The 24,763-nt window shown below is 59.1% G+C and overlaps 4 protein-coding genes across 7 annotated transcripts; all 4 read right to left on the reverse strand.

The window, feature by feature from the left end:
• Positions 1-201: 201 nt before the first annotated feature.
• CTF1BETA (Cutinase transcription factor 1 beta) lies at positions 202-5,463 on the reverse strand. Of its 3 annotated transcripts, XM_047986469.1 has the most exons (5): positions 4,643-5,463; positions 4,421-4,449; positions 3,766-4,070; positions 2,692-3,224; positions 202-2,467 (listed from the first exon to the last, which is right to left on the reverse strand). In XM_047986469.1, exons 1-5 carry the CDS (start codon positions 4,886-4,888, stop codon positions 824-826), a joined length of 2,757 nt encoding a protein of 918 aa, XP_047842451.1. In that variant the 5' UTR covers positions 4,889-5,463; the 3' UTR covers positions 202-823. The 3 variants fall into 3 exon arrangements, with proteins under 3 accessions (XP_047842451.1, XP_047842452.1, XP_047842453.1); XM_047986470.1 differs by having other exon boundaries at positions 3,766-4,449; XM_047986471.1 differs by having other exon boundaries at positions 2,692-4,449.
• Positions 5,464-11,035: 5,572 nt separating this feature from the next.
• On the reverse strand, positions 11,036-15,409 carry JDV02_005200 (Malate dehydrogenase (oxaloacetate-decarboxylating) (NADP(+))). 2 transcript variants are annotated; one of them, XM_047986473.1, is made up of 4 exons: positions 13,333-15,409; positions 12,812-13,242; positions 12,382-12,707; positions 11,036-12,312 (listed from the first exon to the last, which is right to left on the reverse strand). In XM_047986473.1, the coding sequence occupies exons 1-4, from the start codon at positions 13,970-13,972 to the stop codon at positions 11,340-11,342; spliced, it is 2,370 nt and encodes a 789-aa protein (XP_047842455.1). In that variant the 5' UTR covers positions 13,973-15,409; the 3' UTR covers positions 11,036-11,339. The 2 variants fall into 2 exon arrangements, with proteins under 2 accessions (XP_047842455.1, XP_047842454.1); XM_047986472.1 differs by lacking the exon at positions 13,333-15,409 and having other exon boundaries at positions 11,049-12,312; positions 12,812-13,332.
• A 409-nt stretch (positions 15,410-15,818) lies between these two features.
• JDV02_005201 (uncharacterized protein) lies at positions 15,819-17,167 on the reverse strand. Its single transcript, XM_047986474.1, has 2 exons — positions 16,556-17,167; positions 15,819-16,492 (listed from the first exon to the last, which is right to left on the reverse strand). The coding sequence occupies exon 2, from the start codon at positions 16,441-16,443 to the stop codon at positions 15,829-15,831; it is 615 nt and encodes a 204-aa protein (XP_047842456.1). The 5' UTR covers positions 16,444-16,492; positions 16,556-17,167; the 3' UTR covers positions 15,819-15,828.
• Positions 17,168-19,712: 2,545 nt separating this feature from the next.
• On the reverse strand, positions 19,713-24,657 carry JDV02_005202 (uncharacterized protein). Its single transcript, XM_047986475.1, has one exon. It carries the CDS (start codon positions 24,474-24,476, stop codon positions 19,950-19,952), a length of 4,527 nt encoding a protein of 1,508 aa, XP_047842457.1. The 5' UTR covers positions 24,477-24,657; the 3' UTR covers positions 19,713-19,949.
• Between the last annotated feature and the right edge of the window lie 106 nt (positions 24,658-24,763).

Genomic DNA, 24,763 nt, shown 5'->3' on the forward strand with positions numbered 1-24,763 from the left:
GGCGACGTCTGCAGCGGGAACGAAGCCCCTTGATCTAGGGTCTGAAACCAGCCCATCCGCAGTCCACGTTTCACGCATCTTTATATAGTCGCTGGAATGCATCCCAACTCTGCAGTCCGCATTCCTGACATGACAGCCAACTGACTACTAGACTACCTACGTAAGGTACTTCGTACGTGGCAGTACGTTAGTAGTGCATACCGCGACTATTAAAAGAAGTACCCGCTCCGTCGCTCATGACACCGACGTGGTGGTGATGCAAACCCCATGCACGAGGTCGGTACACTTTTCTTTAGATTAAATGATGCCGCTGATCCGACTGTTGGCCGGCCATCGCCCGCCGTCTGTCCCAGCACAGCTTCACCCGTGCTCACTTCTCACAGTTCATTGTCGCGCTTCTCAGACACTGCCAACGCGCCAGGCATCACCATTCGGCAATCTCTCAACTTGCTTCATACTTGGTCGCCTAACTAAGCGGCCGCTCTTGAGAGAGCATCTGATACATCCGTTCATGAAATTCGTGTCGTTGCCTTTCCGACGACTTCTTTTGACTTTCCCAGCCCACCCAAAACGCCAATCTCCAGAAAGATGCTCCGTTACCTGACCCAACCAGGCATATGCAACGCCAAACACCGCCCAGTCTACACCCTGTCAAACACAACTGGTGGCCCCAAACGTAATGATTATTGAATCGGCCAAGACATACACTCCCGTGTCCTTGTTGGTGGACACCACATGATCAAGATTGCTGCCACGGAGGAGCAGGTGTTGACGATTGCGTTGCGTGGTTCTGGCCGACGACGGAGAGTCGCCGTAGTAACCGTCATGCCTGCGCAGACACCTCCATATTTGTGTTAGGCTCGATCGCCTGCATCTTCGTGTCGCCATCGTCGTCCAGGGCTGCCAAGCTGAGCACCTGCTCCATCGTCTTGCTTTCGTCTTCTCCGTTGGCGCCAAGCACCTCGTCAGCCATACCTTCGTCCTGGCCATTGACTCCCTCGGCCGGAAATTGCAGCCACTGGTCCACGTCAAAGTCGGTGCCCGCCACCGCGTTCCAGTCAAACTCGTCGTGGCCCTGCATAAAGTCAAGGTCGACTGTGTCCAGGTCGACTTGCGCCGCGTCCGATCCCCCACTGGTGCTGGGCGTCATGTCAGCCGAATCGAAGTCCGTTTGCGGCGGCGAGTTCGTTGACAGCTCAAGCACCGCAGCATTGACGGTGTTGGGCGGCAGCATCGTCTGCCTCTGTGCCAGCTTCGGCATCTCCTGGAACAGCGACTCCGAGGCCGTCATGTACGGCACGTTCTCCGGAGGCGGAGTCTGGGCGCTGAACTCCACTGGCACTTGCTTCATCAGGGAAAGGGTGGACTGCGAGACGCTCGTCGAAACGTCGATTGCTGCCTTGCGCAGTGCAGCATCCAAGAAACCAGTGGCATAGTCGGCCGCGGCGTATATCTCCCTTAGCTTCTCCATGACGCGCATGCACTGGCGAAAGCCCTTGGTCGCACGATCGCGAGCCTGTGGCGTCGGGTTCTTCATCTCGAGGAGGTGAATGATCATCGCCGGTAGAATCACCGTCACGCCGGTCGTTGGCAGATATCGCTCGAGTCGGAGATGATGCAGCTCCGTCGCCATGCGAGTGATCTGCGAGGCCGCATCCCGGACGCGCAAGCGCGAAATCTCCTGTGTTTGTCGGGACGTCGTCGGTGCTTGCGACGGGGACGAGGGAAGGAATTGAGGTCGGTGAAGAGCCGAGATGGTCGTATGGTAGACCATGTGCAGCAGCGTTCGTTGTACCGCAACGGTAGACTTGCCGTCCTTGACGTCGAGAGGATTGAGGGGGCGGTAGTTGCAGCACTCGGGCAGAGACTCGGCCCAGGCGCTGAGCTCGATGTCTACGGCGTTGATGCTTTCAACGTTGTCCAGCTGCTTGTTTGGAAACAGCATCATGGTGCTGTTGGTCGTGTTCTCAGGCTTCATCTTGTCACGGATGAGGACAGAGTACTGGGCTTTCAGCATGTGGCTGATGCAGACACACAGCTTGGCCTTTGCGATGCACATGGTAGCCAATTCGCGCTGCATGGCCACATCGCGCATGAGCCTGCATTCCTTGGGGATGACGGTGTTGCTTTCGGGCAGCGCTTGGATCTCGAAATCTGTCTCGACGAGCATGGGCACGTCAAAGTCCTCGTCCTTGATGCGAGTTGGGCGGCGCATGCCCAGCGCGATGAGGCGGTCGCGCATAAAGCACGACCACCAAATGCGCTTCCACAGGCGCTGCTTGGAGACGGACATGCTCGTCGCCTCCGGGTTGCGGTGGAGGCCGATGGTGTGGGCCAGGGAGATGGCCACGCCCATCCAATGCCATGTGTCCTTCTGGTCATCAGGGGTCTCATACCAGTAGGTCATGAGCATGAGAGCCTGGACGAGGACAAGGCGGTCTGATTCGTAGTCGAAGTCGTAGAGGAGCTATGCGTTTTCACATGTTAGCGCTGAGATCTCCCGTGACGCCTTGAACCCCACACCCCCGTTCCGCGCTCTGGGGACACCCCACCACCACCACCACTGCCCCGAAATGACGGGGGCGGAACCGAAAGCTGGTAGTACACGTGCTGGGGGCAGACACGGAGCACATGCATGGAAACGGGTATGCCGCGTTGAGGGGGGGGGGGGACGTGAGGACGGCGACTTACCCTGGTCTTCTGGAAAAAGGCTTTCCTGGCGGCCTTGCGAGTTGCATAGCCTGCCTCCCGCAGGTGCTTCATGTCGACAAAGGCGGTGGCCGAGAACATCATGGCCTGGTAGAGGAGCAGGCTCGTCTGGCCATTGAGCCCGTCGCGGCGGTTGACAATGTTGAGGAAGCCATGGAGGTCCATGAGCGGCATGTAGGGGTGCACATACTCGACGTACGACTGCAGCAGCCCGTTCTGCAGAGGCGTCGAGGGCAGCGTCAGGGCACCCTTTGCGTAAAGGTACTGCACATCCTCAGGCGCGATCTTGGTGGGCAGAGGGCGGACAAAGGGCGGCAGGTGGGTGCCAGCATCGGGAGGCTCGAGCGAGTTGAGGAACTGGGCAGTCCGGCCGTTGCCAAAGAGGTCGGCGTGACCAGCGAGGCTGGGATTCCACGGGAGCTGGGGCGAGGGGAGCGTGGGCGTGCTTTCAGACGGGACGCGGCCCAGCATGGAGCTAGCGTCGCTATGACTGCGGTATCCGGCAGAGCGTTGGTCTGGTCTCGTGGTCAGTGGGGTGCGCTAGACATCGTCATCGTGCCTGACGGCGCGGCATCGGTGAGGGAGAGGCGTGAAGGTGAGGGTGCGGCGGGCTTCCGCCATTTGCACGTGAAAGGAGGGGGAGAGTGCGGCTCCGCGTCACAAGGAGGCCGGTGAGACAGGACAAGTCAAAGGTAGGTGAGACTCGTGATGCCCATGCGGCCATGCCCATGCCCCAGCCCGTGCAGGAACGCTCGGCGGGGCCCCACCTTCCTAGCCCGAACTCAAAACTCCGGAAAAGGAGGTTTTGGGGCTCATGTTGGGGTTCTCGGGGCTGGGCTGGGGGCGGAGGTGGGTCGACGAAAAAGCTGGAGAAGGGGCGAATTGCGGGAGATGCGGAGACGACACGGAGTCGGAGGCCATGTCCAAAACGCCGGCCATGCAGACGATCCATCGCCGGCCGAAGGGCAAGCCAAGGGGGCGGGAGCAAAGGGAAAATTGGAGAACGCGGGCGGGCGTGTTGGGACGTGTCCAGCGGGCAGAAGACAAAACACTCACAGATCATGTGCGGGACATGCCCGTCCACGCTGCTGAAGCTGCTCTTGGCCTCGCTCGCCCGCCTGGCCGCCGCAGCCGCCGCGGCAGGGCCATTGATGGCGGCCAGCGGGTTGCCCGTTGGGGCGCCTGAGCCGGCGGTGGCCTTGCTTCGCAATTGTTGCTGCTGGTGCTGCTGGTGCTGCTGTGGGTGCTGGTGCTGGGCCTGGTGGCTCTGATGATGGTGCTGCTGCAGCTGAGCCTCGGCTGACCCGCCATTGGCACCAGCACCAGGCCCCACGGCATTTGCCGCCGTGACAAGGTTCTTCCTAATAATCGGGGTCAGCCATGCTTGGGCTTGCCAAAAGAGGTGCACGACAGCGGGAATTATTGCGGGTAGGGAGGTCCCCCATCTGCAGGCGGGCTGCTGGGCTTGTGTGAGTGCAGCCGTCTTGCATGCGCGTGCGCTTGTGACGCAAAGCAAATCAATCCACACCCACACCCACACCCCCCGGACCGCACTGCACCGCAGAGGGGGCGCCCGACCGGGCGAACGGACGCGAGTGAAGGACAGGCGGACATGATCCGCCACTTTCTCCCGCCGCCCCCGGGCCCCTCGGTGGATTAGACGCGATACTCTCCCAGGAAATGGTGCGGGAACGGAATGGATTTCACCTACTTGCGCCGACGGCTTTCTTGCACGATGCACTGCGTGATTGGATTCGTGGTCAGCCAAATCCCGTTCGACTCAAAAAAAAAAAAAAAAAAAAAAAAAAGAAAAGTCCAGCAACGGCAACGTCCCGCGCAACAACATGTTCGGGGGTTTGCTGGATATAGCTCTCTCGGGGAGGATGCGCTCATCCGTGACCACGACGGCATGACAATAATCAAAAAGACTCACCTCGACGTTGTCCCATCGACAGTTTCCGCAGGGCGCGCCCTCAACCACGTCGCAGCGCACCTTGCGAGCGCGGCATGAGACGCAGGCACGCGCAGCACGGCGCTTGGTGACCTTTTGCGGGGCCTCAGAGGCATTGTCGCTGCCAGGGGCGGCTCTCTTTTTGGACTTGTCCGCGGGCTCGGCGATGGATGGTGACGGCGATAATGAGCCACTGGCGGATGAATCGTTGGAAGTGTCGGGCGCCATCGTCGCGAATTCTCAGAGTTTTGGCTGAAATTCGGTTTTTGCTAGTGACACTGCTGGTCGGCGAGCGTAAACGGTTCGTAGATGAGCAGGATGCCGGGCAATAAAGCTCCTTTACGCAGGAATGTGGCGTTTTCTTCCTCGTTCAAGTGCGCTGACAAACATCCAAAGCCCTCGCTGTAATAAGTGCGGCGGCGTCTCGGTACCAATAATGTCCAGCAGGGATACCGGGCGTTGAGATTGTCTTGTCTCCGCGATTTCTCATTGAATGAAGCTTTGTTCAAGCGCAGAAGCTGTTTTGTAGTGCCGTGAGTGTCGTGGCGCCGTTCGTCCGGTAATAGCCGCTCGGGAGTGGAAGACGCCGACTAGACTTGGGGTCGGTCGAGCAGCAGGGTGTAAGTTCGGCGGGCGGTCGACGCAACGCGGCGGCCAAAGAAAGCGGTAGAGGGGAGATTGGTCCTCGAGGGAAACACGCAACGGCAAGCTCGAACCGTCAAAGGAATTAATGAAAACAAACGATCCAACGGCAGACAAGCAAGCTCTGTCCTGGAGGCAGCGGGTTTCGAGCAACAAAAAAAATCCGGGGGTGGGTTTCCTGGAGCTGGGGCGGCGGATGACTATTATATCCAGGCTAACTGGCATGGCCCAGAGTCGCCAGGACCACAACCAGGCACACGAAACCCTCTCGTCGAGTCGAGTACGTACCGGAGCGGAGGGAGCGATGTGTGGCCCAAAAGGTAGATGGTCCGTTTTCTGGGGCCTTCACAAGGACCGTTCGTGGTGGGGAATATCCCGGAGTCGGAGTGGAGCCCAAGAACGGCGGCGGGACGAGGGCGAGCGAGCGCAGGATTGTGCGTGCGTGCGAGAGTGCGTGCGGGCTGGACGGACTGGACGGCGGGCAGTGCTACTACTACAGTACCTCCGGTATGTCAGTACGTACTACAATCCACCAGGGTGGCCCGGAGGCGTCGTCTCGGGCCCATCCAGGTATAGGTGACGTGACCTACACGTACTGCAATTACATTAGTACCACGTTTCGTACTTTGTACGGTACACACAAGAGGCAAAGGCAGTGGTAGTAGGCGATGGGGACTGCGCCGCCGCCGTCGTCATGTCGGCACGAGTCACCACGGCCTGCACAGCTCGACTGACTGGCGGATGAGTGAGCGACCAGCGTCCATCGTCCATCGTGCAAAGAGGCGAGGCCAGCCTTGTTGACCTGCATGGACCGACCGCATCGGAGACGAATCGAACACTGCGACAGCAAAAGTCATCCAGCCATCCGTCCATCCATCCATCCATTCATCGTCAGCCAGGGGTGCGCCATGCCAGGGGAGGAAGGAGGGGGGCGTGTGTATATTTCCAACATTTTTGGTCGCCATTGACGTGGTGGTGGTGGTGGGTGCTGGATAATCAATATTGGGAAAGGGCCTGTGTCTGGGCCACGGTGAGGGAGGCGAGCGACGTAATAGCACGCTAAAGCGCGGTCAGGCGAGGAATCTTTTCCGTCCCTCACCGTACCGTGCCCGCGAGCAGTGGTCTGCCCACTACCTCTACCTAGTACCTTGTAGTAGGACATGCGGGAAGGAACCCTTTCCCAACGGGCCTCAAGCTTCCCATCGGCGAGCGGGGGCGGGGCATCATCGTGATTCCTGACCTGACCAAGAAGATGTAATTGACGAAGCTCGATGATGCATTCCAATCCGGGTGGAAAACAACGATGGGGGGTTTCTGGCGGCGTTACAGCCTCAGGACGGGCACGCGTGTGACTCGTCGGGCGACCTTCCGGGCGAGCGGGAGACTGGGCGCACTGTACTACGATACCTTGCCCAGGACTTGCAGGGCAGTCTGCACCATTTCCATGGCCGTGGCTTGTACTTTAGTAGGTAAGGTACTAACCTAGGTGTGGAAAGTGCCATGAAATACTTAAGGTAGAGTACCCAAGCATCCAAGATCCCGTCCAGTTGTCCTCTGCACAGCAGCACAACCCATCAGGTTAGGTACTACTAAGGTAGAACACAACGCAAGGCAGCGCAGAACCCGGAACTTGCTGGAGGTTCCGCTTGCAAGAGGCCACCCCAAGCAAGGCTTGACGACCAGCGGGCGTTTCGTCGCGCCCATCCTTCCAACATCAATCGCCCGGGCTCCATCTCCTTGACCCCATATCGTAGTAAGTACAGTACAAAAAGAGCTACTTACTCGACACGGGCGGACAGCCAAGATACAATGTGCTCTGTGCGTGTCGTCGAACCCTCTCACGCGCGCCCCGCGGGCGTCCCACAGGCCTGGAAGTCAAAGCATCTACTGCGCCCTGCCACGGCTCTCTGGTAGAATCTATTCTTTCCCTCTCCCTTGCTGTCGTCAGTGCTCAATGGCAGTCCGCCCGTCGTCGTCGTCGTCGTCGGCCTTGTCTCATGCTCCATCACCAGCGCGGCCACGAGGGAATTTCCTTTCTCATCCCTTGGACCACACCCCCCTTCCTCTTCTTCAGCCGTCCATTCCCTGGCCAGTGCTGCGGCTGCTGCTGCTGCAGCGACCATGCCGTCCTGTCGTCACAATATGCACAGCTGCGCGGAAAAGAATTCAAACCCTCCCCCCCTTCCCTCCTCCGCCAAACCCCACCCCCCAAGGCATGGACCAAAAAGACGCAGGCAGGGCCAAGTAGGCGAAATCTCTCCCATCCCCGTGACAGGAAAGAACAACAAATGTGGATCTCCCGCGGCAGAGCGAACCTGGAACACTGCAACATTTTCGTGCTGTGGGGTGGGGGGCCCACGAGGTGGTGAAGGTACGGGTACCTGGGCAGGTGCCAATGTCACTACGTGCGCTTCCTGGGCTGGGCAAGCCGGGGCCCCTCAAAACACGCAATACGCCTGAGTAGTAATTGGCTTCTTCAGACTCGTCACGGGCGGAGGCGCGCCCGCCATTGCCCCAGTGCCCCCGATCGCCACCTAAGAACTGACTGAGCTGTCCCATTCTCTTCCATGTGTGTGTGTGTGTGTGTGTGCCTGTGGATGGGCCACCAAGGTGCTCGGAGCGACCAATCACTGCGGCCAGTGTGGTCAAGTCGGAACTTGTCAAATTTTGGCTTCATCGTAGAGAGACAAGGCATGGGTGTCCTTGACCGGGCCACCTAGCGTCACGAGATGCGCCTTCCGAAGTACGTATGCTGTTTTGGCCCATAGCCACGTGCATGTATGTTAAATATCGTCATCTCCATCATCTCTGTCGAGGTCGGTCAGCTGGTAGTTACCTGCCCGGCCCTGCCTCCGTCGTCGCGGTGTTCTGCGTCATGTCACCGAAGCGACGAAGGAGCAAGAGAGACACACGACTGCCGGCCGCCCACCAGCAAGCAAAAAAGGGGCGGTTCCTTGACGACATGTTGTGGCTGGTATCCCCCACCACACGTCGAATTTCTCATCGACGTCGATCACACCGGCCCCCTCCCCCACCAGCAGCACCAGCAGCGAAGAATAGCGGCTGCACTTCCGTCGCAACTACCGTCCGCTAGCGAAACAACAAAGAATTGCCCACACACAACAAACTACGACATCCGTTCGCGCGCACGACCCCCGATGGCCCCAACGCCGAGCCCGGAGGCCACGGGTCGACAGGAGGCGGGCCTCACCCTGACCCAACCCAATCAGGCCGCCGACCGATTTCTTTGCTCCGCGGACGGAGGCCGGAGTCCGCCTCGGTAAGTCTCGGACCCGCCCCGCATGCACCGTTGGGAAAGGCTTGGAGTAAGGAGAGGACGGAAGGGGGGGGTGTTGGGTCTAAGGGTTGTAGGTACCTACAGTGATTCTATTGGCACGTTTTATACTACAGTACTACTACTACAATTGTTCAGAGGCAAAGGGCGAGGCAGAGAGGGATGGCGCGCCGTTCTCATGCTTATTGCCACAAAGGGGCTCAAAACGACGCCCGCGTGGCTGCTCCGGCCGCTCAGCTGGATAATGCCCAATATTGGATGCCATGGCACCAACAACAAAAACATTGCCGCTGCGGCGGCACCGGCTGCCTTTTTGGCGCCGCCGCTTCCGGGGCGTTTAATCAGCTTCGATTGGACCATGGTCAAAGAGTCCGGTTTGTTGCCGCTGGGGCCGTGGGCGCAGCGGCATGTTGCCGCCAATCGTTAGGAAGTACGTATACTCTACGGACGGATGGGATGGGCCATGGTGATCGCCCGCCACGATCCCATGGAAAAGACACGTCTCAACGTTCAGGTACCTTTTCCCCCCACCCGGCACGTTTCTTAGCTCCAGGATGGCCACCCACACCTCCCTCCCCTGTGTGCGCATCAAGGAAAAAAAGAGAAGCCACAATTCTCGCTGCAAGTGTCGGATGCGGGAAAACGATTTGGCACAACTCCCCGCGGGACGCGGTTTTGACGGGGCGGCCCCATATACGTTCAAAGTTCATGCGTCAGAACCCATCGTGACCAGCCGGCTTCCCCAAACAAGTCTATAGTAAGTATATACCACGTAACTTACAAAGTACCTATGCTAACAAAACCTACTGTAGTCTGCGCTTCGTGGGCCCTCCCCTCCTCTGGCTGCTCGTGCGCTCGCACGGAAAAAGAATGCCCAAGCTCCGGCGGCCCCATCCCCGACTCCGGGAGAGCCTCGTTGAAGATGGAAGGCAGCCGGTGGGGAATCGGGGCCCCGAGTCCGCACTCCGGACCTCCCCACAGGTTCCCCGCAAGCCGCGAGCCGCGTCGGGATGCGTGTGTGTGTGTGCGCGTGTGTGTGTGTGTGTGCTGTGCCTGTGCCGCTGTCTGTTTCATTACCGTCGCGAGATCTGCGCGCCGTGCAGCCGCAAGCGCGCAAGCGCAGCAATACCAGACTACCCTGTACACCCCCCCGGTAAGCGCGCGCACATCGCCGCTCGGTCTGCGAGCACCGCCGTCGTAAGACCGATGCTCGGAGGGAGTTAACGGCGATGCGAGCATACCGCCGAGCTTCCCCCTGGACACACCGCGCAGCACCACCACCATGGACACACCACACACCACCACCAAATTAAGACATATCCCGTAGAGTACTGTATCGCTCTGCTGTAACACCGCCCGGGGGAAGGCGCCTAGGGGATCGTTTGTTGCCCGCGTATGTTGCCTTGCAGAAATTGTTGACCTTCTTTTCTCACCACTTTTCCCAACCCCTCCCCCGTGTCATTCTCATCTTTGCATCTCACCTTACCCTCGAACTCTTCGTCATCAGCATCAGCAGCAGCATCACGAGCAAGAGGGTACGATCAAGACAGGGGGCGGGAAAACCGCGCAACATTTTCGGCCCCCTCGTCTCATTTGATGCGGAACGAAGCTCGTGATCGACTAGAAATCAAAGAGCGCCTTGTCCAAACGCGAACGCGGCGTACGGGCTCTGTGCATCGCAGCCCAACGACACCGGCCAGCAACTCAGTGAGGCAGTCAGCCAGCATCGGATCCGACGATCATACGCCAGCCGCCCTCGCTTCCGATCCGCCGCTCGCGACACACATCCGCAGAGAGCGGATCCGATGATCCCCGTCCCTCCATTATGGCATCACCTATCGTTCCCCTTCTCCGGGTTCTCCCACACTGGTTCCCCCCCTCCCGCCTTTCTTTCCTAGGAGGGGCTTATACCATCCGGTCCACCAACCCTTTCCGGGTTCCCACACCCACCGTCGTGTTCGTCGGTGCCTTGCCGAGCGGCGAGTGGGATAGGCAGGAAGGGGAGGGTGTCATCAAGGGAGTTCCCGCCCCCAGACTCTCGGCATCCCGTTCATTTTCCTCGCCGGACCTCGCTACTGGGGCCCGGCACCCATCGTCGGCACCGAGCTTCGCTTCATGGCCCCGCTCACCGACACCGGCCCATCGGCACTCCTGCTCTCATCTCACGCCTTCCGGTCTGCGTCTTCGCATACGAGCTCCGGCCACCCCGTCTGCTTGTTGATGACCATAGCCTCGAGCCCTACGGGCTGTCACACCACAAAGCTCACTCCCACTTCGCACGGGCGATACCCTCTCACCGTAAAACGTCAGAAAGAGCCTACAGTACCAAAGTCCGAGTGGACCCATGTTACCTCACTTGACCGGCTTGTCAAGCCGCTCATGCCCGCTCACATTGTTGGTGTGTTCAGGACCAGGCTTTCACTCATTTTCACGCATGTCAGTCGGCATCATCGAAAACGGCACTGTCTTGTTGCATTCTGTCTGTCCCTGGCATATGCCAAGAATCGCTGAAATTATACCAGCTGAGTGCAAGCCGCACATCGTCTGACCGTGGCTAACGAGTGTATCTAGCGCAGCTTTACCCAGAACGAAACCGCTGCTTGTCGGTGACCGACTCTTGCCGGAGCAAGGCAGCGCAGCTTTCAACCATAAAACGCCATCCCTCCCATATGCTCATCACAATTATCCCTTTTCACAGGCTCGTCAATGTGGTCGTGGGCAGTAGTCCTAGCTTCATGAACCTCACAGATGAGACTCCTTCTCCTTCCTCAGCATAGAAGGGCCCTTGTGCTCTTGCGAGCACGTGGCGCAGAGGTGACGCCCAGGGTCGGAGAAGCAAGCAGGGTCATAGATGCGCTGCTTGATATACGTCGTGAGCGCGACGTCACCCCACTCCTCCCACTCTGCCCACAGGGAATCGGGCAGCTCCGAGACGCCGTCGCGACGAGCCGCCTTCATCACCTCTCGCGCCACGACAATGCTTGCGTCACGCACACGCTCGATTCTGGGGTAGATGAGGCCCTTGTGGATCTCGTCCGCATTGAGGGTGCCTGAAAGAGCTTCTGCAGACATGTAGACCATGTCGTCGGTGACGCGCGAGGCTTTGGAAAGGATGGCACCCAGACCCAGACCAGGGAACACATAGACGTTGTTGCCCTGGTTAGGGTGGTATGTGACCGATCCAGCCTCTCCACCAACCTTCAAGCTGAAGGACTGGAATGGGGAGCCCGAGGCGAAGATGACAGTACCGTCAGTCCATTGCACGGCCTGCTCAAACGTGCACTCAGCCTTGGTCAAAGGATTACTGAGCGGGAACAGGATAGGACGGCGACCCATGCCGCCGGCGTCCACGGAAGCCTTCAGAGCGCGCACCACTGATTCGGTGAAGACGCCAAAGGTGGCGGTCAAGCCAACTAGCGCGCTGGGCTTGACGTACTCGATGACCTCTTCCAGGGTGCGGAACTGATGGCCGTTGTTGTCGTGGCGAGCGAAATACTTCTTGTGCTCAGCAAGCTTGTCACCACGGTCCTTAGTGACAAGACCCTTGGTGTCGACAAGCCAGAACTTGTCGCGAGCCTCAGCTTCTGAGAGACCCCTACGAGTGTAGTATTCAACGAGCTGCTTGGCCACGCCAACGCCGGCTGAGCCGGCACCCATGAAGACCAGACGCTGCTCCTCCAGGGGAACACCGGATAGGTTCACAGCGCCAATATAACTATAGTCATGTCAGTAAATAAAGGGAAAGGCCTGGCACCCGTGACTTGAATCGTTCAAGTGAACTTACCCGCCTAGGACGACAGCGCCAGTACCTTGGATATCGTCATTGAAGCACCTGTGGGTGTTTCTGTAACGGTCCAAGTAGTTGAAGGCTTTCTCGCTCTCGAAATCCTCAAACTGGACAACCATTTCGGGATAGACGTCCTTGACTGCCTCCATGAACTCGTCCATGAACGCCTGCTGGTCGGCCTTGGAGACGCGCTTTTGGCGTAGACCAAGATACAGAGGGTCCTGCAGATTCGTTTCGTTGTCCGTGCCGCAGTCCAGAACAATGGGCAGTGTCTTCTCCGGGTGGATACCAGCGGCAGCGGTATACAGAGACAGCTTACCGATCTACACAGCACTGTCAGCCACGCAACGTTCCGTCGACGTATCGCATCTCTTGGCCACGGCTAGGGGGGGCAACGGGGGTAACGGATGGTGCGCAATTAACTTACCGAAATACCGACGCCGTTGACGCCCAAGTCTCCCAGACCTAAGATACGGGAACCGTCCGTGACAACGCAGATCTCAGGGTTGGGGCAAGGCCAATTCCTGAGCATCGTGCGAATCGACTTGCGCTGCTTAATGGAGATATACAGGGCCTCGGGGCGCGTGTACAAGGTCGAATATTGCAGGCAGACGTCGCCAATCGTCGGGGTATAGACCAGGGGCATGAGTTCGCGAATATTGTCCATGAGCAGGCGATAAAAGAGGTCGGTATTCTGGGCCTTAACCGACGACAGGTAGAGATACTTGTCGATGTTGGTCTGGCGCGTCTCGATCATCTTCATCGCCCTGGCGCACTGCTGCGTCAGGCTCTCCATGGCGTGCGGCAACAGACCGGTGAGGTTCTTGGCAATACGCTCGTCGGGGCTAAATGACAGGCCTTAACGCGGTACGAATCGGATGACAAGTCAGCTTGAGGACGAACGATACGCGGCGAGGGATCTGGCCGACGCGATGCAACAAGACGTACCCTTATTCCATAAGGGCTCGCGGATGACCTGATAGCCGGCGGCCTGCGTGTGCGAGAGATACTCGGTGTCGCGGTGTTGCTGGACCTCTTGGAAGTGGTCCTGGGCGTACCCACGGTGCTGGTCGAGGGCTGTGAGTCTCATTGCTTCTTGAATTGCGACGACGTCAACAGATGCCATGGGGTTAAAGTCTGTGAGTCTGCGACGGCCAGAAAGGGACAAGCGCTTATTAGACAGGGACGTGCGAGAGGAGCGGCCAGAGTATACGGACGATGAAGGGGAAGAGGACCGAGGGGTTGAAGAGTTGTCGGAACTATCAACGGTGTACGAGTACGAGGCCATGGACATGGCGGTGTTGGGGAGAAACGAGCCGGGCACCGGAGCGGGGAGTGCCGGTCTCGTTGCAGAAGAGGCAGAGGGCAGTGCGGACTGGTGATGGTGCTGATGCTGATGCAGGGCAGGACCACGAGCGGCAGACAACCTGGACGCGGACGGGACAAAGGAGGGGCCTTGATGCTGTTGTTGTTCACCAGCAGCAGCGGCGAGCAGACGACGGCGGGACCGACCGTTTATTAACACGCTGGGGGACGGTCCGCGGCGGAGGGGAGGCCCGGTCCACATCGCGAGAGCGTGCCGCTGCATGGGGGACAGGGGGGAGGCAATCGCTGGGCCACCAAGGGGAGCGGGAAGGGGGAGGGGATGGCGGGCCAGGGGAACGGAGAGACGGGGAAGCAACCAGGGCGTGTCGGAGGATAGACTGACAGGTTTGCTTGGTGCGCGCCTGGTGTAGGCGGACTGGTTTCAGATGCTGGCAGCAACAGAGGATGCCAGCCCAGAGTGCGATGGAGGAGGGCGCGAGGGTGAGAGCGAGAAGGAGGAGGAGTAGGAATAGGAGGAAGAGTGGAGAGAAAATGTTTGGAGGAAGAAGGAGCGCAAGAGGCGGACGGAACGGCGAGATGAGTGAATATGGGATGGGGGTGAGAGGAAGCGAAGCGATCCCGAGCCAAGGTAGGTAGTTTGGAGGTATGAATACAGTCGAGTACTGGATGAGGTACCGGGTACTTGAGTCGGAACAAAATGAGCCCAAGTGCAGGCTGGTCCGGGTGCAAGCCAATACGAGCGCCGCTGAAGAAGCAGGCTGGTAGAGCCGCGTCCAATGAAGTGAGTGGTACTATTGTGGTTGAGGGCCGGAGCAGGCGGAGGGCCAACTGCGATGGAAGGGGCCGTTTCGAGAGAGGCGTGTTGCCGGCGCAGGGGCAGCGGCGTGTTGCGCTCGGCGGACGACGACGGAGGTGGACGGGTGAAGTTGGAGAGGGCCAAAGCAGAGCAGAGCCAATGCCGGGAGCACCAACGGCGGGAAAAAGACGTGCCCAGGCAGTGGTTACGTCTGTGGGGTTGGTGGGTGTGAGTGCGATTACTGTACCGCGGCGTGAGCGGCGCGCGCGGCCGTGCGTGTGGCTGCCCCGACTTTCTCCAACAGTTGGAGAAGAAGCTGGAAGCGTTTCCAATTTGCTTCGTGGCCGAAGCTCGGCAGCTGTGGTAACGGGAGAGACGACGGATGGGGCCTGGCGTTGGACGTGAGCCCCAGAAGTCAAGGGGCGGCCGGGTGGGTGCTGCTGCTACTTGGTACGTAGATCGTAGACGGCGCGCGACGGAGGCGAGCGGCCGGTCCCAAGTCGGCGCCACTGGGGATGTGACCGACACCGGGGGGGGAGGCGCGCGAGGCTCCGTCGAATGCCTGCCTGCCTGCCTGCCTGCTTGCCTCAAAAAGGCGGCGCGTACAGAACTCGTCCCTTTGCCCAGGGCCTCTCGTCGGTGTAGCACAGAAGAGAGGAACGCACCACAGGTACTTCGTTCCGGGGGAGCCCTCTTTTTTTTTTCTCTCTCCCTGCGCGTTCCGCCGGGAAAAATCGCAGGCCAAACAAGGGCAGCGGGTTGGGAGGATGGGGACGGTGGCCGGTGCGCGCGGCGGCGGGTTCAACAACACGCGGCGGCCAAGTGCTGGACGGGCTGTGCTTCTTGCATGCTTGCTGTCCGCGTGTACGAAAGGGGAAGCCAGCTCTTCCTTTTTGTTTGGTTCACTTCATTTCAATGGGAGAAACTCTCGGGCGCAGCGCGTATGGACGCAAAATTTTTGTTGGGAGCCACCAAAAAAAATCGTCTTTGCTTTGGGAAAGCAACAGGCGGGCTGAACCTGCGACGACGAATAGACGCCTCGACGATGGACGACATCCACAACAAGTACGCTATACGTGAGAGGCCCTACGCCCATGCGGCAGTGCGCGGGTAGCGTGGGCACGGGGCACAAGTAGAGTACGAGTAAAGTAACACAAGAATGCACGTCATGTACATAGAGGCAGGGTTGGCGCCTAGGTAGTACCATGCGAGGCCGGGTACAGTCCGGTACTCGGGACTCCGTACCACGGAGGGCTGGCGGTTTCCTCACTTTGGAGGGCAAGTAACTACCAGTGTACTACGTACATGAGTAGCTGTACTGCTCAAGTATAAGGCAGGAAACGATACGACATCCAGGCTCCATCCTTCCTTCCCGCGCGCTCGGCCTTGCCTGCCTTGCCAACAAGAAAGCTGACCGACCACCTGAACCTGCGTGCCTCGCCTGCGGCTGCTTCCAGTTTAGAAATGTGCCCCTGCCGTGGCTCCTTGACCGAGGCAAGCGCAGCCCGGCCACGCCGCCACCCCCGAGGCCTGCAGCCTGCAGGTGGCCCTGGGGGTGCTTGCCTCGGCGGGGCTGCAATTCGCTGGACCGTCTGAAGGTTTTCCCTGCGCTGCCTCAAAGGAGGCATCCATCCCGTCACGAAGGGAGGGCTGGAGCCCACGGCATCCATCCGAGCGGCCTGCTCCTGCATTTGCTGTTCTGTGCGCGTGCGTTTTTGGTGGCCTCTGTTCCACCACCCTCCTCCTCCTTTGCAGGGCCCCATGCCACTGCTGGCGCTGCTACTGCTACCGCTGCCGCTACAGCCGCCGCCGCCGCCGCCGTCGCCAGGCGCCATCTCCACCGCCGAAGCCGCCCCTGATGACTCCAGCTCCCGAGGGGCAGGGCCGACGGACACCAGGGCCCTGTTCTTTTGGGCCTCTCCAATTTTGCCAACCATTCTTCCATTATTGCCGATTCCTTCATGAATGGATCCTCAGCTGGAAGAACTATTTCTGTTAGTCAACCGTTGCGTCGGACCTCCCATCAAGAGTGGGGACGAAGGGACACACTCGAGATTCCAGAAGCTGCAAAACAATGCACCGAGGGCCCACGCAAGAAGATCGAATCCTAGCACTACTGGTTGGGTGCCCCAGCGCCTCCGATTCATCGAAGAGCGGGACCTACCCAACGACGGCGACGACGACGATGTCCGTAATGACACAGGAACGATAGCGATCCCTTGGCGCTGAGACATGTTCTCGGCAATCCGCTGCCGTAGAGTCGCATCACAGCCCAGAGAGCGAGCCCCCTTTGCGTGCCAACGTTTATTGTCGACAACCCGGCTAGCCCGCTCATTCGAGCATCAACCGGTCAGTCATCAGTCTCCTGTGTGACGGTCAGACAGACTTGTCAGTCAAAGGCGGTTCGGGGCGGTGGAGGTGTCGCATCGTCGTCCCGCCTGCACGATGAACCCTGGCTGCTCCACTGCCACAAGGAACAAGGGGCCCCATGGTACATGGCCCCAGATCCCAGACACAACCGGGAGGCTTCGGAACTTTGGGTAGCAGCAGCTCCATCCTGGCCATGGCTTGCCAAGACTGCTCATCTTGGTGCTGCGTGGCAGTCTCAGTGTCGCGTGGGGTGCAAATCGTTGGTGTCATCCAACTCTTGTTGGGCCCCTTGATGCTCTCGTCACCCGTTGCTCGAAAACTGCTGCTGTTTAACTCGCCAAGCCGGTCGAGCGCCTTGCGCTTCGCAAACTGCCACGATTGTCCGAGAGCTCATATCCTCGCTTGAACAGGCCATTCTCGCGCGACACCCATCGTCAATGCCCAAGCGCCCAAGCTGGGCTCCGTGGCTCCCGGTTTCCTCCGACTTACAGGGCCTCACATCTCCACCCCCAGCCCTCACATCCACCACAAGTGCCGGCACCGGCACCGTTGTCCAACCGTAGTCGCCGCGCAGCGACAGTCAGCAGCGCCACCGGCCGTGGCCTGTCCTGCCATGCCGCCTACGAAATTTGTTGGCTCGGTGTGCGCGGGCGCGGGACTCCACGCCTTGGCTCCGCTTCGCAACATGGCGTCCTCCGCCTTCCGACTTACACGCATGGGCACATCAGAAATTAGAATCAAATCAAACCCAAAGGCTTGAGGCGAACCAACAAAAAGGGCTCTCACGACGGGGACACAGTGCTGTACCGTCGAATCGGTACCGCGTTCGTACTCTGTACGACGTACGCACTACGGGAGCGAAGCTCAGAGAACGGCTCGCGCGCGCGCGGTTTGTCTGATCGCTGTGCCTCCACTGTCGCAAACCAGAGAAGCAGGGCCTGTAAGTCATTCATTCTGCCCGCATCGACTTGTTGGCGTCGATCTGGCGGCGTCTCAACCGCGTCTCATCCCAATCTCCACCGCCACTTGCCGGGCTGGTCGTTACAAGTCTCTGCGAATTCGATGCTTGCTTGCGGCTTCCGACACTTCCAAATACTAAGTTATGACTTACTACGATGACGACGGCTGAGGGGCGTACATATCATACAGGCTAATACTCTCACATAGTCCTCTCACCCCGGCAAGGCCAGGAGCGGGTCTGCCAGCATCGCGGCGTTACTCGTAGTACGTACTACGTGGCACAAGTGATGCTGCTAACTCACGTCATGCCTCCATGTGGATATTGCTGCCGCCCTCGCGCGTGAGACACTTCTCATCCAAGACGTCGTCGAGACTTCAAGGTGGGTCATGCTGCACAAGGGCATCACCCGACGCCGCACTCGTCCTTGAGGCCAGCCCGCTTGGCGTTCAATGGACGGAACCTTGGCTCGATGGGGACAACGCAATTGCATCATCCTGGGCTACATCTTCACGTGCTGGGTCCGGTGCTGTGTATCCAACAATGTATCTATCATGCCGATGGCGTTATTTTTGCATACCCGGGTGAGGTCGTTGAACAGGGTTGGGTCATCAACGTGCATGAACTCGCTGAGCAGCCCGTTCATCAATGCCACGACGCCCTTCTCCGCTGCACTCCGCGGCTTCCGGGGAGAATCACCTACCCTCGAGTCTGTGGCTTCGGGATTTTGCACGCAATGTCACTGAGTTGCTGAGAGTTCAACAAATGGTAAACAACTGGTACCGAGCAATAGGGTAGCCTACTCTAGCCAGCCGGGAGCAGCTGTCTTGTCGCCAGGCTGCAAGTTGGTCTGAGCTATAGTAGCTCTTCGGCTCTCGCAGCTCAACGGGCGCCAACAACCTCGGGTCCCCACATTCTACACCACCATGAAACCGGCCTATGTGCACCGGCGGCAGTAGCCACGAGGCACATGCTAAGTTAGTTTAATGTTATTATCGTACACATGCCCATGCCCAGAGCAGAGCTTCCTTGGAGCTCTCATTCCGATATTTCCCTCGCCGACAAGTCTGCGTCATTCACGCCTCCGGAAACCGGAGCCCATGCGTCTCCTCCTCGTCTTCCTCCTCCCCCCTGCTCCTGTTCCCCTCCCACCCCCCTCTCTCCTCTATCCCCAGACTTTCTTTTACTTCCTCCCCTCCCCCACGTGAAAGAAGAAAGAAAGCCCAGGGCCAGTGACGACGCTAGGCAGAACTCGGGGGCCCTCTTTTGTTTGGGGAAACGGGCACCATCACCACCACCACTTAGTACGTACTACTACAGCTACTACCACAGCTACTACTACAGCTACCAGGAACGCGCTTGTGCCCTCTTCTCCCGAGGGCGGACGAGATTATCTCGGGAGCAAGGCAGATCTACCCCATGTGTTGCGCCCCCCTCCCTCCCTCCCCCCCCGCAACGGCCCATCGCCCTGTCCACTGCGTGCGCATCATCGTCGCATGAGGGTAGGCGCACAGGCGCCGGCCGGGGAGGGGGGGCAAAAGAAGCGGCCGCCTTACTGCCCGCCTCGGAGGCTGGCTGAGCTATTTGGCCTTGGTGTCAGTCGGGGCTGCTTGCCTTTGTACCGGGTACATCGACCGTAGCGCCCGTCGTCGTTGAACAGTCGTCAACGTCCATCCACACACGTGTTACTGTTCGCCCCTCTCCTCGCCAGGTCCCATTGCTTGTGATGAGACGGACGGACAGACGCAAAGATGGACAGACAGATAGTAAGCGCAAGCCTGTCACATGTCATTTCATCAAGGCTTGATCGCTCGCCCCTAGAGTCGGGGGCCCTCGTACAGCATGGCCATAGTCACTTAGTAAGTGTTCAAGCGCAGACAGGAGTCAACTGTTTGAGATTACATTACGTTACGCCGATACGGGTTGCCATCTTGCTTAGCCTGCGCTTGATGCTCTACATGGACATCGAAAAAGTGCATCATCGCTCACGCCTCGTAAGCCGCATGGGCCATCGCCAGACTGCGATGGCGGGTATATCTCTCCACCCCCTGTGTAACCCCTCCCAAACGCAATCGATTCCATAAGAGAGAAAGGGGATAGAATACTCTCCCCTCCCTATGACTGGGACGCCTTCTGCGTCGCCCTATCGATCTTGGCCCGCGTCTTGTCGTCCAGCGTCGCCCACCAGCGTCGCAAGCCCTTTGCGTATTCGACCTCGCCGTCCGTGATCTCAACCGGGGGTCCCTTGATCTGCGGCAGCAGTTCCTCGTCGCCCTTCTCAAACACCGCCCAGGCCGAGGCATCTCCCACCCGAACCCCGAACCCACGGCCCTTAACCGACACGACCTGCATGCGCCGCAGGAGTACCACGTCACCCGCGTGCACCACCGGCAGGTACTCGAGGTGCGGTCGGAACACGTGCGCTACGCTGACGCTTGTCGGTGCCGTCGACGGGTCCGTCACGATGAGTTCCAGCATGTAGTCGCGAGGGCCGTGTCTGGGCCGGTGCGGCTGCGGAGGGGCCGTCGTAGAGACCGCCATAATGTCAACAGTCTTGTTCAGCGACGTACGCAGGGACCGGAGTGGCAATGCGTCGGGAAGTCCTGTCCGAAGCAGCCTTTGAAGCTCCTTCTTCAGCGCCGATACATCCTCGGTTTCCGTTGTCACCGATTCCGCGACTGATGGCGACTGCATGGCCGCGTTTGATGCCGTTTCGGGCGTGATGGCCCGAGCCTCGACGTGGGATCTGCTGCGCAGCTCTCTCGTGGTCTCTGGCGTGTCGTGCCTCCGCGTGCTCCGGCCGGACGAAGGCGGCGTCTTGGCCGGCTGCACGTCTGGCTCTGCCTGCCCGCGCATGCCGCGAACTGAGCGTGCTACGGCAGCCTGGCGGTCAGCCTCAGCGTGACGATCGCCATCGTCGGCCAAGGCTTTGGACAGTTGCAGACTAGGATCTGGCCGAGTGTTCTTACTGCGTGACGCTCGCAGCGTAAGATGTGATGAGAGCTTCTCGTCGTCACTGGGCGGCAACGCGTTGCAGCTGCCCTGAGTAATCGGCTGCTTGGCCTCATTGCGTGTTGCGCGCCTCGCAGACAGGGTCTTGAGCTCTTTCTGTTTCTTGCCCTGCGGAGACACCACCGCCTCGTCGTCTTTGCCCGACTGCTCGCCTTCTTTGGGATTGAGGGGCGCTTCGGTCGGTGGTGGTAATTGACTGACTGCCTCCTGCGCTGGCGATTGCGACATGCCGGAGTGAGCTGTCGCTAAGCGGACACTGGGGTCGTCGTGCGCATCGCTTGTCGTGTCCGCTGACAATGTCTTGCGATGCGAGTGACTCCGAAGGGACCTAACCGTGATGAGCGGCTCATCGCCGTGGATCTGGCTACCGCCGTGGGTGCCACTTTGGTCGTAGCCAATTCGACTCGAGGACTGAGAGCTGTAGTATTCGTTCATGATTTGCGCCTCAGCAGCCACGTCGTCGTCATCGTTAATTTGCTTCTCCAGCTCCGCCAGCCCTGACTTTGGCTGTTGCTCCTCCGCATGCTGTGCCTCGACGAGGTTCGTGAGTTGCCCAAAAGGCTCCTCGACGGACGTCATCCCGCTTGTTGTCGGCGCTTCATGCGATGATATCTTGCCGTCTTTGTGGTTCGACGAAATCGGCTCCCCTTCCTCTTCTGCCGCTATAGCTGTGCTTTGCGTTCGCCCCTCGGTCTGCGTTTCGATCGGCTCGTCGTGAGGCGCGTCCGGCATAGCATCATCCCGTAGTTCCGTAGCCGCGTCGCTGGGCTCCGCCCTTGTCACATTTGCGGGCTCCTTATCGCCCACGAGCTGTGTCTGAAAGGTTTTGATATTTTCGTCCACCTGTCCACTGTCGGAAGCCTGTGTTTGGTCTGGTTGTATAACCACGGCTGGTTGAACCACTGCCGCGACCTTGGCAGCGGTATCAACCTCCAGAATGTTTGCTCGCTGTGGCTCGGGCTGTGATTCGGCCTTTGAATGAACGACACCGGAAAATGTTTTCCCCTTGACCACAGGTACTGGCACATCTTCATGGACGCCGTCTAGCTGCGAGCCAACAAGCGTTTGCTGTACCTCTTTGACATGCGCACCATCTGCATAATCTGCGTCTTTCTCGCCTTCGAAGGATTTTGCTCGTTCTGGCGGCTGGGAAGGATAGCTATTATCAGCTTCGTCAATACTCTCATCTTCGTCCACGCTTTCAAGAGAGTCGTCCACGCCCTCGGGGCCCTCTTCCGCGTCCTCACTCGCCTCTTCTGCGTCTTTGTCGCTCATGTGTTCATCCTCAGGACTCGATTGGACATTGGATGTATGTTCCTGCTTCACATTTGCCTCGCGGTCACTGCCGCTCGCCGACGGTACCGAGGGCCCTTTCGTAGCCTGATCATCCTGCTTAGGCGCTGGTGGCTGTTGGGCGCTCGGTAAAGGATTTCTTGGCGGCACCTCGTCCTCATCCTCCGAATCGGAGAGTAGACTGATGAAGACTGGTTCTGCCGGGGCGGCGGGTGCAGGTGGCGGCGGGGCCTCCTCTTCTTCATCATAAGACGACTCGGCCTCGTCGTCATCATAGTCTTCTTCATCTTCGTCCAGGAACTCGCGACCCCCGTAGTACTCCTGCCCGACGTCGCTATCGGATTCTGCTTCGCTGTCCTGTTCGGCCTCGTAACCCGTCTGCGTTGTGGCAGCGGGCCGACGACCAAAGTTCCAGGTGCCTTCCTCGGCCGTACCAGGATGTTGGTGGGGTATCTCTTCGTCCTCTTCCTCATCTTCTTCGGCCTCCTCCTCCTCCTCGTCTTCCTCCTCCTCCTCACTAAAGTCGATCGCTGCTTTGTCCGGATCAGCTTGATTGGATTCCGAAGTCCCCTCTTCCGACTCCGATACAGACTCGTCATCATCCCTTGCCCGATCATAGTTCCTCAAGTCGTAGTCTTCGCCAGGCAAATCGCCGCCATCCCGATGTTCTGGATCAGTACCATCTCGGCTGAAACTGTCGGACGCGCCAGCCGCTGTCCCTGATTGTTCAGGCGACTTGCTCTGACCCTGACCGATGGGCCGTTGTCGGTCCGGTATTGAAGTATCGGCAGAAGAACCGCGCTCTCTGAGGAAGGCTTCCTGTTGTACTGAGGGAGAGCTGTCTGAAGTCACGATCCCATAGTGCCTGGCACCTGAAATAGGTTGAGAGGAGAATTGTGTGGTCAGAGAATCGTTCTGCCACGTTACGTTGTCTTGTTGAGCCACGTCGTCGTGCGTATGGACCGGCGCGGTGTCGTGAGCATGTAAATTCGGATCAATGCCATGCATAGGAGCGTAGTTGTCAGCCCCAAAGGGGGGATCGGGATAACTTAGTGCGGAGACGCTTCCACCGAAAGCGGCATCACTCGTAACGGGAATCGTGTGCTCCGTCGAGTGCTCACCAAATAGGTCATCCGCGAGGACGCCGTGGTGAGGCACCTCCATATTTAAGCCATAGTCATGGTGATGAGGATCCGGTGCATGAAAGTCCATCAGGGGTCCAGGCATAGCCCCTGATATATTGTGAACTTGGCTTGAACCTTGGCCGAAGAGGTTTCTCGACGGGGTGTAGGGAGTAGTGTGGACATGGTCGTGTCGGGCTTCTGGATACGCCAGCGTGGTCGTGTCATGTGAATGACGAGGCTCAGCCGAGACCTGGACATGCATTGACGGGCTAAAATAGAGATCCTGCGTCTGGCAGCCCTCGTCAACCATTGGCGGCCGGCGCGGCGAGGCCGAGTTTGAAGATGCCCATTTCGTTTGCGATTTTCCTTGGTCTTCCGTTGACCCGTCAGTAGATTCGTTGGGATGGTTGGCTGGTTCCTCTAACTCAGGCTCAGGCTCAGGCTCAGGGCTTGGAGACCGGCTGCTGTATTTCCAAGCAGTTTGGCCCATGCTGAACCGGGACTTGCGTTTGGCCTTTGGCTTGTTGACTTTGTCCTCTGCGAATAAGTCGAAACCGTCTTCGAAAAGCGACCCGTACGATACTCTCGCACGCTTAAGGAATGCTGGAGAGGTAAATTCGTCCGGTTCGAGCATAGAAGAGGCCAATCGCTTTGCAGGGACGGTGGCTGGTCTGGCGACTGGGGTCGCAGCTAGGTCATGCTGTAAAGGCTCGGGCGGAGGGGGTGTCACGTCGCGCGCTGGGACATCGCTTGGTTGTGCTTGGACTTCCTCCACGACCGGCGCGTCGATGTCGATCTCGACGGGTTCTTGGGACTCGGTCTTGCGCGCGCGCAACAATAGACGCTTGGTGAATTTGAGCTGCCAGTCTTGGGAGCCCGCTGGCAGGTGCGTCTTGGCATGTGCGACGTCCCATTCGGCACCAACCAAGCTGAGTCGTATATTGTCGCCGCCTCCGATGCCCGAGTCGGCGAGAGCTTTGCCCGCAGGCCCATGGCATTCGACGCGCAACTGTCCCTTGTCGCGCCGGCGCAAGGGATCCTGCTCGGCGATGATGAGAGCAATAGACCTCGTCACCACGCTGTATGGCCAGGTGATTGTGACGACACCATCTACGGCACGCGACTCGGTGTCCTGAAGATCAGGGTTGAGCTGCGCGATGGGCGTGGCCATGGCGCTTTCCATCGCCTCGGCCGCAGATCGGGTCGCCCCCATTGTTGCGTCGGGCCGGGAGGGAGGATATACGCGTTCGCGCAGGGTCGGCTTCAGTACGTCGAAAACGTGAGAAACGCAGTCGCAAGTACCCGCAGAGTCATGGTAGAGATTGATCGACGGAGAGAGGCTTGGCGTGGTGGAAGACGCGTCTGTCGACGTGGTTGAACAGGAACAAGTTTGCCGCAAGCTTGGTCGAGCTCCCGGTTGGCAGGAGCTCGCGGTAGTTACACGGCAGGAGCAAGCTGGAGGCGGGGCGCCACATATGGCAGGCGGTGTGGGTGGCGGCG

The sequence above is a fragment of the Purpureocillium takamizusanense genome, chromosome 4 (assembly GCF_022605165.1).
Source record: "Purpureocillium takamizusanense chromosome 4, complete sequence".
Lineage (NCBI taxonomy): Eukaryota > Fungi > Ascomycota > Sordariomycetes > Hypocreales > Ophiocordycipitaceae > Purpureocillium > Purpureocillium takamizusanense.